The sequence below is a fragment of the Wickerhamomyces ciferrii genome, contig 00076 (genome assembly GCF_000313485.1).
Source record: "Wickerhamomyces ciferrii WGS project CAIF00000000 data, strain NRRL Y-1031 F-60-10, contig 00076, whole genome shotgun sequence".
Taxonomy (NCBI): Eukaryota; Fungi; Ascomycota; class Saccharomycetes; order Phaffomycetales; family Wickerhamomycetaceae; genus Hansenula; species Hansenula ciferrii.
In genome coordinates this window covers 159,470-175,185 of record NW_011887664.1, presented here as the reverse complement: position 1 = coordinate 175,185, position 15,716 = coordinate 159,470, and the positions used below count along the sequence as shown (strand labels likewise).

Here is a 15,716-nt window from a genome sequence, read left to right as displayed (position 1 = left end):
ATTCAACACAACAACGAGTTCAGCCCTTTGATCCACCATCAATGTCACCATCATCACCATCACCGTCACTATCACCACCAACTGATCTTCCCCTTCATCTAGTCAATGAAAATAATCACTAAGAAATAACTGAAAAGTAAATACTCTTGTCTTTATTTACCCAATAAATTACTTACTGTGCTTAGTCATCGCAAAATGTCCTAGTCTCCATGGTCTTATGGGTCTTAATTATATGGATATACGCGGTTAAAACTCCAATTTAGTATAATAAGACCGTTACTGGCGGTCTCGTAGTCCCATTTCGTTTCATTAGCTGGACTGCAAGAGACTTCCAGACTCCTGTCAAATTTAAAATGGTCTTGCTAGAGCTAATTAGCTAGTAAAATTTAGTTCCGCAGTTTTAGAATGAAAAGAATTCTTACTAAATGAATTGTTGCCTTTTGACCAATTAAAAGACGGCAATAAAAACACCTACAAGAGTTTTAAACCCTTTTTAAACCTGCTGCATTTTGTTCAATCTCGTTTATATATTTAATCAGTTTCGTATATTCTTTATTATACTATTTAAAGTCTCAGGATTCCCAGCTTATTCACATAACCACCAAGGTGTCAAAAATCAAAATTACCACCTAAATTAAAACATCCAGACGCTAGTCCCAAAATTATCTGAATCTTTGAGACTGGGTTGATTAAATAATCAAATTATTAGGACTAGGATTAGAAAGAAAAGTTTGGTACAATTGTTTACAAAACAACCAATACAACCAAAAGAACTATTTTTTTCAAGTTTATACTCATCTTTTAAATTTATCAATTTGAAGTACGTTAAAGACCATCTAGTCACAATATTCAAGTACTAGTCATAGGTCCAACTAACTTCAAATAAACAATCAATTAAAACACTATGGTTACTGCTAAAGAAGTCCGTATCATTGCCCTTTTGGTAATTGATACTATTTTTTTCCTTTTAGAAGTCATCATTGGTTATGCTGTTCATTCTTTAGCTTTAATTGCTGATTCTTTCCATATGTTGAATGATATTTTTTCATTAATTGTTGCATTATGGGCTGTTAGAGTTAGTACACAAAAATCTGCTGATGCTAAATATACTTATGGTTGGAAAAGAGCTGAAATTCTTGGTGCTTTAATTAATGCAGTTTTCCTTTTAGCTCTTTGTTTTTCAATCTTAATTGAAGCTATTCAAAGATTAATTAGTCCTTCTGTTATTACAAATCCAAAATTAATCTTATATGTTGGTACTGCTGGGTTAATTTCAAATATTGTTGGTTTATTCCTTTTCCATGAACATGGTCATTCTCATGGTGGTGGTTCAAGTGGTTCTGATCATGGTCATTCTCATGGTAATTCAAATGATGAAGAAAATTCAGTTGGTGCTGTTCTTCCAGAAAATATTGTTAATAATTATGATAATGAACGTACTACATTATTGAAAAAGAAAAATTCAACTTATTTAAATGAACCTTTCCAACAAAATGATTATCATTCAACTCCAAATGAACATCATTCTCATGATCATTCCCATGGTGATTCTCATGGTGATGAAGAACATTCACATTCAAAAGCTCCTAAAAAGGGTAAATCTTTAAACATGCATGGTGTTTTCTTACACGTTCTTGGTGATGCTTTAGGTAATGTTGGTGTTATCTTGACTGCTTTATTTATCTGGAAAACTGATTATTCATGGAAATATTATACAGATCCTTTAATTTCATTAGTTATTACTGCAATCATTTTCTCAAGTGCCTTACCATTATGTCGCAGAGCTTCAAGAATTTTATTACAAGCTACTCCATCAACAATCTCTGCAGATTCTGTTCAAGATGATGTTTTAAAAGTTGAAGGTGTTGTCTCTGTTCATGATTTCCATATTTGGAATTTAACTGAAGATATATTTATTGCCTCTCTACATGTTGAAGTTGATGCTTCTCCAGAAACTTTCCTGGTAATTGCATCCTCCATTAGAGCCGCTTTACATAATTATGGTATCCATTCTGCCACTGTTCAACCTGAATTTATTGGTGAAAATAATTTATCATCTGAAGCTTATCAACAATTTACCAAAATTGCTGGTGGAAAATATTCAAGAAATAATAGTTCTGATGCTATAAATAAAGTTCCAAATCCTTCAGCTTATGGTGCAAACTCAAGTGATCAATGTATTATTGATACTGCTGTTAATTGTAATACAAATGAATGTTTGGAACCAACAAAATAGAGTTTCCAAATATTAAAGATCCATATATTGAATGATAGAAGTTTAATTTTCCAACTACACAAAATGAATCATACCTACACCCACACTCCCTTTTAATATTAATACATTATATATTTGTAATTTTATGATTATTCTAATGATATAAGAAAAAGAAAACTAATCTGATTTCTTCAAGACCCTGTAATTAACCATGTACTAAATAAAAATGCCACAATAAGGAAAGCTATATCAACTTTATCAATAAATTGTGAGTTTGAATCATTTGCATCTTTTAGTATAATTGAACTATTGGTATTGATTGTTTCACTAACTGTAACTCCACTATCACCATCTTTTTTATTATTATTAGCTTCACGATCAATATATGATGCAACTTCCGTAATTAAATTTGTATCAAATGTATTAACATCACCATATCCAAACCCCTGGGAGGCATCCCAAAACATGACACCACCAAATTTTGTCTTTAATTCTTCATCTGACCAAACTTCTTGCATTTTGGTTAATATAGTTTCTTTATTAGCAAATCCCATTTGTGCAGATTTAGAATTTGCAGGTAATCCAATGAAAATATCTGTATGTTTATAATTTAATGATTCAATATGTTTTGACCAAATATCAAAATTAAAATCTTTATTTAAATTACATTCATTATTATAAAATTGAACAAATAAATGATCTAATTCAACTTGTTCAATCAATTCATTCATACTAACATCTGGGAATGTACATTGTGGAGCTGCAGTGAATAAATATTCTTTTGAATCATCTTGTGATGCATATTTCTTCAATTCTTTAGCTAATGTAACTAATCCTGTTTGATCTTCATTTTCTAAATCAAAATCAAATCCATCTATAGTTGCATTACCAAATGGTCTATCACTCAAGGGAAAATTTGGATCATTTCTTGAAGCAAATGAATTCCACAATATTTTCGCAAAATCATAAGCTTCTCTTTCTGAATTAAATCCATAATCACCTTGTTCACCACCAAGTGATAATAAAACAGTCTTATTTAAACTTTGACAATATTTGATATCAACTCCAACTGTGGTACAATTGGGTACTGTTTTGGATTGATCATTTGCTTCATGGTAATTACATTCATTTGCTAAATTCAATTCATAACCATATTTACTCTTTTTAGAATTTGGGAAATCATTTAAAAATGAAACAAGAAATATATCAACTGAATCTGAATCACAATAATAACGTAATGGATTTTGTTGTTTAGCAGATGCTTGACCCCAATAAACAGCGGTTTTACCTTGATATTTTGTGGTTAGATTTGATGATGATGAAACATCTTCATTTTTGGAAATTTGATAGCTAAATACCAAGCTGGGAAGCAACAGATAGACGATATATTTTAGCATTTTCTGATTATACTTGTATAAATAATAGTGTACTTTTTAGTGAGAAGTATCATTGTATCTTTATGAGTGACAAATAGATCTCCTTAAATATAAAAACCCATCATTGAGAGAATTCTTGATGTTCTCATTAATATATTCTCATAATTATCAGGACCAAACATTAAAACAAGAAGAGCCACTAAGCAGCCAAAAAAAGTTCTCAATTATCCACATCATCTCCTTCAAAATCCCATCCACTAGCTAATGAACCAGCAAAATCCATTGTTCATCGGCTTTTGTACCATTAACATCTTGTGACTTGTTTGTTGTTGTTTTGATCTTTTGATTTGAGAGACGCGAACTTTTTTGTCTCAGAGGCACAGCTCTGAAAATTCGGCTGCGCATCAACACTAAAAATTTATCAAATTTAGTGATACTATCAACCAAAATAGAAGATATTTTTGAGATTTGGTGGTCCTTGTTGATATTTGGAAAAATATTCAGTGGTTTCTGAGGTTTATTTTCCAGTTTTTTGCAGTTCATAATGGTGAGGTGGGACAAGAGAAGAACGCGTATTGTGCTCATCAGTATCTTATCAAGTATAATCATCTTCAGTTCAATCATTGCTGTGAGGAATAACCATCATAAGGCTGCTATCGAGTATTTAGATAAGATCACAAGGTTGAAAGTGCTACAGACATTGTATCCAGATCAGTATTTCAATAAGGATAATTACACGGATTTCCAGTTTTTAGATCCAAGTACTTTTAATATCATAAGACCTAAATTAGATGAAGAACAAAAAGAGAATGGAAATGACAATGAAGCACAATCACCAGAATATGAACGTGAGAATGCAAGTTTCTTCTCTCTGGTGAGAAATGAAGAATTGCATTTAATGTTACAATCAATCAATTATGTAGAGGAAAGATTCAACAAGAAGTATAATTATCCATGGATTTTTGCAAATAATGTTCCATTTAGTGATACTTTTAAAAAGGAAGTTTCAAATCTTGTGAGTGGTAAAACTACATTTGTCACTATACCAAAAGAATATTGGTCATATCCTGAATCAATTGATCAACTTCGAGCTGCAGAGACTCGTGAACGAATGATTAAAGAAAATGTTAAATATGGTGGTTCAGAATCTTATAGACATATGTGTCGTTTTAACTCAGGGTTTTTCTATAAGTTGAAAGAATTACAAAATTTGAAATATTATTGGAGAGTTGAACCGGATATAAAATTTACTTGTGATATAAATTATGATCCATTTAAATTCATGAGAGAGCATAAAAAGAAATATGGTTTTACAATGGCTTTACATGAATTACATAGAACTGTTTATGGGTTATTAGAGGCAACAAAGGAATTTTTCCATGAAAAACATCCAGATTATATTGCAAAGGATAATACAATCGGTTTCATAACTATGGATAATGAAGAAACTTTTAATATGTGTCATTTTTGGTCAAATTTTGAAATTGGTGATTTAGACTTCTTAAGATCAAAACAATATGAAGAATATTTCCAACATTTAGATTCAAAAGGTGGGTTTTTCTATGAAAGATGGGGTGATGCACCAATTCATACTTTTGCAGTTGCTTATATGTTGAATAAAGAAGAGTTACATTATTTTGATAATACTGGTTATTATCATGTTCCTCATACTCAATGTCCGAAAACTACTGAGAAAAGAGAAGAATTACGTTGTATTTGCTCTCCAGGGAAAGATTATAATTGGGGTAATAGAGATAGTTGTTTACCTCATTATTATGATTCAATTGGTGAGCCAAGACCTGCTTTTGCTCCAAGAAAAAATTATATTACTGAAAAGGAACATCCTTTCAAAAAGAGAGAACTTGAGCAAGATGATACAATAGAGGAAAGAGATTTTGACGATGAAGAAGATAACGATGATTATGAAGACTTCACAGAGTGATTAGCTTATAGACATTATATAAAAAAAAGTACATTTGAATAATTATATATAATACAAGATATATTAGTTTATGCGTTTTGCATATTCATTATAGAGTTTTTGTTTTCTGGCATAATGTTCATTTCATCATAAATCAATGGTATAATTTGTACATGGGTGTTCAATAGTTCACCATTCAAGTTGTTCGGCCCAGCGTACACTTCTTTTCGTGTTAAGTTCTTTGGCTTTTGTTTTCTTTGTTGGTGATGTTGAATTACTTTGTGGTTTCATAATTTTGACAGGTGAATGTTTGGGATTGAAATATTTCTTGTAATCAGCTTCTGAATAAAAACCTAATCTTCTATTGGAACTGGTGTTTCCCTTTATGCCATTTGATGATAATTTCAGTAAATAACCACGAACTATTGCAGTTTTAGGTGTTTTAGTTCTTTTGGGTCCATTAACTGGTACTGTCACTTGTTCATTTATTGTTTGGGGTATTGGAACTCCTTCACCATTCGATGCATTTATTTCAGTTGCATATTGTGTTGCATCATGTAATTTACCCGTAGAAGCATCAACAATGAAATTAAGTGAATTTTCAGATTTGATTCGTAAAATTGGTATTGGATTTGATTTTGAATTTAATGATTTTGGAGTACATACATTTCTATCATTTATATGAACTGGTATTTGATTTTCCAATCGTTTAGATCTTCTCACTTCGTTAACTAATGATGCTGGCAGTGGTATTTTACTTTTACTTCTCTTAATACTATTAGTTGATGATTTCTTGGTTGGTGTTGAATTTGATTCAATTTTATCATTGACTTTTGAAGATCTAATGATTTCTGGTGTTTGTAGCACCTCTTCATGATCTATTATATCAGCTGTTTGATGTTTGAAATCATAAATAGGAAATTCTTCCAAGGAAAATTCAGCATTCTTGTCTTTCGGAACGGTTGGAATGTTCATAGTAACATCTTGAAAAATTGGAAATTTCATTAATGGTGAATCTTGTATTCCCAATGTATCTAGCTTCATATCAGTGCTATCATTTGATATATTGTGTGCTTGTTCCTCTTCTTCCTCTTCTGTGCTGTCTTCATCAGCTTCTTCAATATCTTCTTTACCGATTTTTTGAGCTATAGATTCAAATTCTTCAAATCTTGGGAACTCGATGAGTTCTAAATTTAAGGCATCTAATGTATTTGACTTTTTGATGGTGGAAGGTATTGGTGATTCTATTATCCCTTGTTCCTTATTCACTTGATTCCTAACTTTCAAAGAGAACGGGGTAAGATTATCATTAAATATAAATTGGTGTTCATTCTTTAGCTTTGATAATTCAATCTCCACAATCTTATTGGCTGTAGGCGTCTCCATATTCCAGCTTTGTGAACCACTAAAATACCAGCTGATATTACCTTCTTTATTACAAACAAGTCACCTAGACAACACGTCTTTCTTAAAAATCCACTTTAACTTCGTGTCTCGTGCTTTATCTTTTCGCATAAAAATGGGTATAAAAGATCTTGTATTCGCTTTTTTTTGTTTGTTTACAAACTTCCAAATATGATTACATCATCACCAGAACAACAACCAATTCGCGAATTTTAAGTTCTTGACTTTTTTTGGTTTTGTGTCACTTTTTATTTCAATTCAATTTATTTCAAATTCAAATTGTCACAAAAACACAATAAAATTTGGAAAAATCAAGAAATAATATATAATGATGAGTTTTCCCGGATTATTCTGATACTTTCTTGAACTTTTTTTGCTCTGGTCCCCACGACTATACACTGATTATTTGCTATATATATACACTGAACAATGTCATTATTCAAATCAAAGAAAGACACTACTACTGCTACTGCTCCTACTGTTGAAGAATCAACTCAAATTGAAGATGCTGCTGATGCTCCAGTTGAAAATGCTCCAGTTGAAGAAGAACCTCAAGCTGCTGATGATGATGAACCTGCCATCTGTCAAACTTCAGAACATTTAAAATCTTACCCATTGATTAAAGAAGCTGTTGATATGGAAATTGTTAAAGCTATTAGAGGTACTTCAAATCCAATTCTCAAACCAGTTGGTGAATGGTTACACTCTCAATCGTTTTTAAAACCAATTATCAGAAATACTGATGGTGTTGTTGTCTCTACATTAGATAAAGTTGAACAAACTGTTCCATCAATCAAAACTGTTACTTGGAAAGATGTTGGTGATTCAATTGCTTATCCTTTCAAACAATCTTCTGTTGCAATTGAAACTGCAAAACATTCTAGTGGTGATTTTATTGGTGATAAGATTTTATTACCAACAAGAGAATATGCAAGAAAGGGACGTGCTTATTATAATGAACATCTTTATGATACACAAGGTAAACCATTACTTAGAAGTTCATTAGATCCTGTTTGCAGACCAATTAATTATCAAATTGAAGACTTTACCCTGAAAAACTTCCCAAAAGGTGAACCAGTTTCAAATGATTATTCAAGTGAAGTTGAAAGAGGTTTATGGTTAACTTATGATTTAATGGAACGTGCAATTCCAGTTGCTGAACAAGAAGTTTTTGATGGTATTATGGCACCATGTAATTATACTTCACATGCATTTGAAGTTTATAATGAACATTTAGCAAAACAAGAAGGTAATATTTTCAATTCATCAATTCAAGCAACTTACAATACCTCAGTTGATTTGACAAATGAAGTTATTAGTGAAACTACAAGTGCTTGGAATAAGATCTGGAAGAAATCAGATGAACCATCATCAACACCAGAAGGTCAAGAACAATCACAAGAACACACCCAAAGTTCAGCTGTTCCGGCTATGGCATAGACATCTGCTGTAATGTCAAGATTCTCTGCTAACGCATCCCGTGCTTTATAGTCCCTTATATTTATTTATTTATTTATTTGTTTACTTGAATTTGTTTGGTTTTGATTAAATTATGTTATATGATCCATTATGTTATAGGAATTGATTATTGTTATAGAGAATACATTGTGTGTGATGAAGTATTATAGAATGAGAGTATATTTATTTATATATTGTGAAATCACTTTTATAAGAATGAATGAAAAAGATTAAATACTCTGAAGATGATGTAGTAACTTGTAACGTTATGGCTTAGGCTTATGATTACGCTTGCCCTATTTCCATCACATGACTTCAAAACTCCTAGCCCTAACACTACAGCAGTTGTGACTGACATTTCTCGCACACGCACACTGTTTCCTCCCAGCGTCACTTCAAAGGTGTTTGGGTGTCACTCACAAATCTCGCTGAGTGTGTCCCTTTCCGGAAACCGCTGCCATACAAAACACGAATTCGCGGCTACTCTTCCGTTACGTAATCTTGATTTTTTTTTACCGCGAGCGGTGTGTTGGATTCTCAGCTTGCAAACATTTTTCAAAGTGTGAAAAACTACTTGATAATTGATACCTTTTATTGAAGACATCATCAGTTTAAGATCAAAACATATCAAAAAGTGAGTGGACAAAAGAGGTGTATGGAGTCATTGGGAAAGAGTATTCACCTAGAGAAAGTATTATTGAATGGAAAGAACTGTATTTGAAGTGTTATTATTCATTAAAGTGTATCACTATATTTTGAAAAATTATTATGATGAGTAGTACAATATCAAGAGACAGTAATGAAAAGTAATATAACAAAAGGAGAATAATATCAAATGAATAAAGTAATCATCATATCAATCAGAGTATCAAGCTGTCAATTATTGAAAAGAATTAATCGTAATATCAATTTTTTATTAAATTTCATATATTAAAGAAAATTTTATCATACCAATATCAATACTTGATAACTATGAGGGAAAACTCTTGAACAATAAAAAACTCCATCAACTATATTTTGAAATATGGAATACTAACAATATGATTTTTCTAGTGGCTCGTCTTAACGAATATCAAGTTATTGGTCGTCGTTTACCTACTGAATCGGTCCCAGAACCAAAATTATACCGTATGAGAATCTTTGCTTCAAACGAAGTTATTGCTAAATCTCGTTTCTGGTATTTCTTACAAAAACTTCACAAAGTTAAAAGAGCTTCAGGTGAAATTGTTTCAGTTAACGCTGTTACTGAATCACACCCAACTAAAGTTAAAAACTTTGGTATCTGGATTCGTTATGAATCAAGATCAGGTATCCATAACTTGTACAAAGAATTCAGAGATGTTACAAGAGTTGGTGCTGTTGAAACTTTATACCAAGATTTAGCTGCTCGTCACAGAGCTAGATTTAGATCAATTCACATTTTAAAAGTTGTTGAATTAGAAAAAACTGATGATGTTAAACGTCAATACGTTAAACAATTCTTATCAAAAGATTTGAAATTCCCATTACCTCACCGTATTCCAAAATCTGCTAATGTTTTCGCTCCAAAACGTCCATCAACTTACTATTAGATTGTTTGTTTAATTTAGTGTTATATTTAAAGAAATAAAAATTTAAATTTTTGGATTTATGGTTTATTTTAATAGTATAAAAATATGAATTCGATACTTTATTTTTTCGAATGGTTTGGTAAATTGTATATTTTAATGGAGTAAAATAAGAATAAATTATTTGTTGTAGTGTGCCAACTTTCCTTATGTAACACCATTTTGTAACTATCATTTCTACACGCCTATATCATCAATATTACATGGTTTATAATTAATCTATACACGTTTATATATACTATATGCTCATTAAAAAATGCAATTGAAAGAGAGTCCAAACCCTTATTTATGGAAAATTGTAATAACAATATAAAAAAATATACTTGATAATGCAGGAATTGTAAAATTATCATCCCAATTAAATAAATCAATACCTTCACTTAAAGCTGCAACAAATCCTGATAATAAACTCATTGTATGTAAATTTAAATAGCTTGATTCTGGGGTCCAAAATATTTCACCAATTTGATTTAAATGTGGGAATTCAGGTATAAAATAACCATAAACTAAATAACTTGATATTATACCAATTGTAAATGCAGCAATTGAACCTGCAAGAGATTTCCCACGAGCAATTTTTGGTGTATATTTACCATAAGCTCTACCAAAAGTTGAAGCTGCAGTATCTGACCAACTTAATAATAATACACTTAAAAGACAAATATCTTTAGGGAAAAAACTGAAAACAACATCTAACCCTAAAATATACCATAAAACACCATTATAACTATTGATTTCCTTTTCTCTCATTAAGAATCCAACAACTTGACAATATAAATAGTTGAAATATTTCCATCTTAATCTAATTAGATCTAATGTGAAAATCACTGTAAATGAAATATGGAATGGTATAGGGAAAACTTCTTTATGAACACCTTTAGTATACAAATATAACGTTATAAATCCAATAGAACTATGAAATACTTTTCTCGGAACTTCATGTTTCCTAATATAATCACCAAATATATGATGTGCAGTTAAAAAATCATTACCCAAAGCAGGTGATGTTGTGGATGTTCTTAAATTTCCAACAAAATCATTTGAAGGAGGTGCTAAAGTGTCCTTTTGAACTTGTAATTTATCTGTATCATCTTTATCAATTGTTGATGTGTTATCTTCCGTGGTGATTGTTATATTTTCTTGATTTTTACGGGATTTTGGAGCTTTCAAATTGGTGACATGGTCTTTACTCGGTATTCCTGTGGAAATGGCCATTATTTGATTGTATTTACTTTGAATTATAGCTTAAAAATTGGTTAAAACTATGATTTAATTGTTGTTTATTTGATCAAAATCGCGTTAAAATTGACATTTTTGCCTTTAAAATTGAAATCAAAAATCGAAAAAATTGAAAATGTGGATTTTCGCGAATAGATTTTATTGCCATTATTACTTAAACAGGTAAGTGGTTTCACCTTTATTGCTATTTCAGGTAATGGTGATGAGCTAGTCTAACGAAATCACATGGAATTGCCGCATAAAGTAATTTTGGCAACCTACTTTTGCGCGATTTACGAGCCAAACCAGGTAATTACCCAATTTGTTCATTTTCGCACTTTTTCTTAATTTTCTGCAAAAAAAATTTTAAACCATCAAAAAAAATTTCAATATTGAAAAGAAAATTAAAAGGTAATAAACAAAAATTAGTTGAATATCAGCTTAATTTAATCCATTTAAAGCCAACTTTTGTTTCATCTTTTTTGGTCAATACCTAGAAGGACACTCACCAGACTCTCATAGAAACAAAGTTTAATAAAGGAACAAAATGGCTTTCGTCTTGACTGAAACCGCTGCTGGTTATGCTTTATTAAAAGCTTCAGATAAAAAAATTTATAAATCATCAAGTTTAATAACTGATTTAAATTCAAGTGAAAAAGTTTTAAATCAATTTAAAATCTCTGCATTTTCAAAATTCAACTCAGCTGCTAATGCTTTAGAAGAAATTAACTCTGTTGTTGAAGGTAAAGTTTCATCTCAATTACAAAAATTATTAGATGATGCTAAAACTGATAAAAAATCAACTTTAGTTGTTTCTGATACTAAATTAGCTAATTCAATTAACAAATTAGGCTTAAACTTCAATGTTGTTTCAGATGCTGTTACTTTAGATTTATATAGAGCTGTTAGAGAACATTTACCAGATTTATTACCAGGTTTAAATGATTCTGATTTATCCAAAATGTCTTTAGGTTTAGCACATTCAATTGGTCGTCATAAATTAAAATTTTCAGCTGATAAAGTTGATACTATGATTATTCAAGCTATTGCTCTTTTAGATGATTTAGATAAAGAATTAAATACTTATGCCATGAGATGTAAAGAATGGTATGGATGGCATTTCCCTGAATTAGCAAAAATCATTACTGATTCAGTTGCTTTTGCTAGAATTATTTTAACAATGGGTGTTAGATCAAATGCTTCAGAAACTGATTTAAGTGAAATTTTACCAGAAGAAGCTGAAGAAAGAGTTAAATCTGCTGCTGAAGTTTCAATGGGTACTGAAATTACTGAAATTGATTTAATTAATATTAAAGCTTTAGCTGAACAAATTGTTGAATTTGCTCAATATAGAGAAAAATTATCTGCTTATTTATCATCAAGAATGAAAGCTATTGCTCCAAATTTAACTGCTTTAGTTGGTGAATTAGTTGGTGCTAGATTAATTGCTCATTCAGGTTCATTAATCTCATTAGCAAAAGCTCCAGCTTCAACTATTCAAATCTTGGGTGCTGAAAAAGCTTTATTTAGAGCTTTGAAAACTAAACATGATACACCAAAATATGGTTTATTATATCATGCTTCATTAGTTGGTCAAGCTTCAGGTAGAAATAAAGGTAAAATTGCTAGAGTTTTAGCTGCTAAAGCTGCTGTTGCCTTAAGATATGATGCTTTATCTGAAGAAAGAGATGATTCTGGTGAAATTGGTTATGATGTTAGAGCTAAAGTTGAAGGTCGTTTATCTGCTTTAGAAGGTAGAGATTTAAGAACTACATCAAAAGTTGCTCGTGATTCTAAAAAAGTTGAAATTAGTGAAGCTCGTGCTTATAATGCTGATGCTGATGCTGTTGAAACTACTGAATCTGCTGCTAAAGATTCAGATGATGAAAGTGATGATGAAGAAGAAGAATTAAAGAAGAAGGAAAAGAAAGAAAAAAAAGAAAAGAAGGAAAAGAAAGATAAAAAACGTAAGAGAGATGAAGATTCAGATGCTGAATCATCTCCAAAGAAGGAAAAGAAATCTAAAAAGGAAAAAAAAGATAAAAAAGATAAAAAGGAAAAGAAAGAAAAAAAATCCAAAAAATAAGCATAAAGTTAATTGATTAATCATATATTAACATTATAATATTTTTTTGGGTTTTATCTATTTCTATATATCATTTTCTTCGGTTTTATCTTGTGTTTTTAATTTTGGTTTTATTGTCAAAAGTGTAAATTAGTTGTTCATTTTTTTTTCTCAAAATATCTCTATATATGTATATGACCAACCATATTATTCTCTGATTGATTGAACTCCATATCATCCCATTCTTCAGCATGTTGCATATATATATATATATTAGTGTTATACCTATTATAATGAAAAAAAATCAATCAGATTGGAAAGTTTTAAAATTTGTAGTAAGCTTATACCTTCGCGAATTTTCTTTATTATGAAAAAATTAAAAGTACTTTGTTTTGACATATAAACAAAAAGATATCATTACCAGAGGTTTAGTGGCAAAGATGTCTGAAGAGTCAATATCCATTGAAGAAACGAATAAGATTCGTATTTCATTAGGATTAAAACCAATTCCTGTGCCAAATGCTTCCAAACAGGAGGAAAAACCAACGAAAAATGATGATTTATCATTAGATGATACCAATAAGCTTAGAATATCATTAGGTTTAAAACCAATACCCAAAGAATCACAACCAGTTGTTCAAAGTCAAGAACGTAGCGCTGAAGAATATCAAGATGAAATAAGGAAAAAAGAAAGAGATGAGAAAGTTAAACAGAAATTGGAACTTGCTAAATCAAAATCTGCTAAAAGAAAGAAAGTTAGTGTTGCAAGAGGTTTACTTGATGATGAAGAAGAACAGGAACAAGATACTGATGATTGGTTAAATAATATTAAAAAACCATCCAACGTTAAGAAACCAATAAAGAAGAATAAACTTGTTAAAAAATCTTCTGTTAATGATGATGATGTTGGTATTTCAGGTGTTAAAGTTGGTCATAGCATCAAAGATATAAATAATTTACAACAAGAAGATGTTATCTTAACATTAAAAGATAGATCATTTCATGATGAAGAAGATGAATTAGAAAATGAATCACTTGTAAAGAAACAAAAATTAGATAAAGAAATGAGTGAAAAACTACGAACTAATAAATATAAACAATATGATGGATTAGAAGGTGAAGAGAAAACTCTATTGGAACGTTATGATGAAGAGTTGAAAGGTGACCATGGTGAATCTTTCATACTCAATGGTGATACTATTAAAGTGGATCAACCAACAAAAACCCCCGAAGAAGAGACTGATTCTATAAGGAAGAATAAAAGAAGAATGGAATTCAGATTAGATGATGATGAAGAAGAAGATCAAGATGAAATGGAAAATAATGATTATTCAAAAGCTAAACCAATAAAGATGAAAAAAATTAAAAAGAAAAGTGGGAATAGTAGAAAGAAACAAGATCACAAGATTGATGAAGATGGTGATTTTGATATTGATCAAGCACCTAAAACTGTAATGTTAAAAGATGAAGATAATTTAGTTTCAGATGATTTTGAATTACAAAATGTATTAGCATTGAAAAGATTGAAAAATCAGAAAAAAAGAAAACATCTTAAACCAGAAGATATTGCTAAAGAAATTCAAGAAAATAAAGAAAATGAAATGCAAGTTGATAAACAAGCTCAACAGAGCATTGTTATTGATGAAACCACTGAATTTTTGGGGTCAATTAAAGCCAAGAGTGAAGAAGCTGAGGAACCACGTGAACCATTTGAGCCAAAAGTACTTGAAAATGAACAGAGTTTGGATAAACTAGAACCAAACTCTGAAAATCATGTTGAAGAACCAAAAGATGAAGTAATGGAAGAAGCCGAAACAGTTGAAGCACCATTAGAAGATGTTAGAGAAGAAGAAAATATAAATTTCAATGGAGGTTTAGGTTCATTATTAGGATTATTAAAATCCAAGAATATTATTCAAGAGAAAACTTCAGAACAATTAGAAAATGAACGTAAATCAATGGAATTAAAGAAACAATTAGATTTTGAGAAATTAAAATTAGAAATTGAAAAAAGAATTTATGAAGAAAATTTACGTCAAGATTCATCTTTCCAAAAATTATCTAAAAAAGAAAGACAAGAATTATTAGAATCAGAATTAGAACAATTTAAAACAATTCAAAATCCTGAAGAAATTAATTCAAAATTAAAAGATTATAAACCAGATGTTAAATTAAAATATATTGATGAATATGGACGTGAAATGAATACCAAGGAAGCTTATAAACAATTATCACATCAATTTCATGGTAAAGCACCAAATAAAAGTAAAATTGCTAAGAAATTGAAAAAAATTGAAGATGAACAAAAACAACAATATAAAGGAAATTCTATACTTGGTTCAAATGATCAAGATGAATATGGATCTTCAGATAAAGTTGGTGTTAGATTGCAATGATTTTATAAATGTGTAAGGATTAAATAGAGATGAAAGACACATGTTTATACTCTTAT

At 30.2% G+C, this 15,716-nt stretch overlaps 9 protein-coding genes across 9 annotated transcripts; 6 read left to right on the top strand and 3 right to left on the bottom strand.

Annotated features, from left to right (window-relative positions):
• Positions 1-904: 904 nt before the first annotated feature.
• BN7_2952 (cation diffusion facilitator family transporter) lies at positions 905-2,236 on the top strand (the record flags this gene model as incomplete). The annotated part of the gene is made up of 1 exon (XM_011276511.1): positions 905-2,236. One exon carries the CDS (start codon positions 905-907, stop codon positions 2,234-2,236), a length of 1,332 nt encoding a protein of 443 aa, XP_011274813.1.
• A 170-nt stretch (positions 2,237-2,406) lies between these two features.
• Positions 2,407-3,612, bottom strand: CHT3 (Chitinase 3; the record flags this gene model as incomplete). The annotated part of the gene is made up of 1 exon (XM_011276510.1): positions 2,407-3,612. The coding sequence occupies one exon, from the start codon at positions 3,610-3,612 to the stop codon at positions 2,407-2,409; it is 1,206 nt and encodes a 401-aa protein (XP_011274812.1).
• Positions 3,613-4,135: 523 nt separating this feature from the next.
• On the top strand, positions 4,136-5,533 carry BN7_2950 (glycosyltransferase family 15 protein; the record flags this gene model as incomplete). The annotated part of the gene is made up of 1 exon (XM_011276509.1): positions 4,136-5,533. The coding sequence occupies one exon, from the start codon at positions 4,136-4,138 to the stop codon at positions 5,531-5,533; it is 1,398 nt and encodes a 465-aa protein (XP_011274811.1).
• A 168-nt stretch (positions 5,534-5,701) lies between these two features.
• SFG1 (Sfg1p) lies at positions 5,702-6,898 on the bottom strand (the record flags this gene model as incomplete). The annotated part of the gene is made up of 1 exon (XM_011276508.1): positions 5,702-6,898. The coding sequence occupies one exon, from the start codon at positions 6,896-6,898 to the stop codon at positions 5,702-5,704; it is 1,197 nt and encodes a 398-aa protein (XP_011274810.1).
• Positions 6,899-7,345: 447 nt separating this feature from the next.
• On the top strand, positions 7,346-8,356 carry SPS4 (Sps4p; the record flags this gene model as incomplete). Its single annotated transcript, XM_011276507.1, has 1 exon — positions 7,346-8,356. One exon carries the CDS (start codon positions 7,346-7,348, stop codon positions 8,354-8,356), a length of 1,011 nt encoding a protein of 336 aa, XP_011274809.1.
• Positions 8,357-9,414: 1,058 nt separating this feature from the next.
• RPL20B (60S ribosomal protein eL20) lies at positions 9,415-9,945 on the top strand (the record flags this gene model as incomplete). The annotated part of the gene is made up of 1 exon (XM_011276506.1): positions 9,415-9,945. One exon carries the CDS (start codon positions 9,415-9,417, stop codon positions 9,943-9,945), a length of 531 nt encoding a protein of 176 aa, XP_011274808.1.
• Positions 9,946-10,263: 318 nt separating this feature from the next.
• Positions 10,264-11,196, bottom strand: DGK1 (diacylglycerol kinase; the record flags this gene model as incomplete). Its single annotated transcript, XM_011276505.1, has 1 exon — positions 10,264-11,196. One exon carries the CDS (start codon positions 11,194-11,196, stop codon positions 10,264-10,266), a length of 933 nt encoding a protein of 310 aa, XP_011274807.1.
• A 550-nt stretch (positions 11,197-11,746) lies between these two features.
• NOP58 (RNA-processing protein NOP58) lies at positions 11,747-13,285 on the top strand (the record flags this gene model as incomplete). The annotated part of the gene is made up of 1 exon (XM_011276504.1): positions 11,747-13,285. One exon carries the CDS (start codon positions 11,747-11,749, stop codon positions 13,283-13,285), a length of 1,539 nt encoding a protein of 512 aa, XP_011274806.1.
• A 419-nt stretch (positions 13,286-13,704) lies between these two features.
• SNU66 (U4/U6-U5 snRNP complex subunit SNU66) lies at positions 13,705-15,660 on the top strand (the record flags this gene model as incomplete). Its single annotated transcript, XM_011276503.1, has 1 exon — positions 13,705-15,660. One exon carries the CDS (start codon positions 13,705-13,707, stop codon positions 15,658-15,660), a length of 1,956 nt encoding a protein of 651 aa, XP_011274805.1.
• Positions 15,661-15,716: the final 56 nt, after the last annotated feature.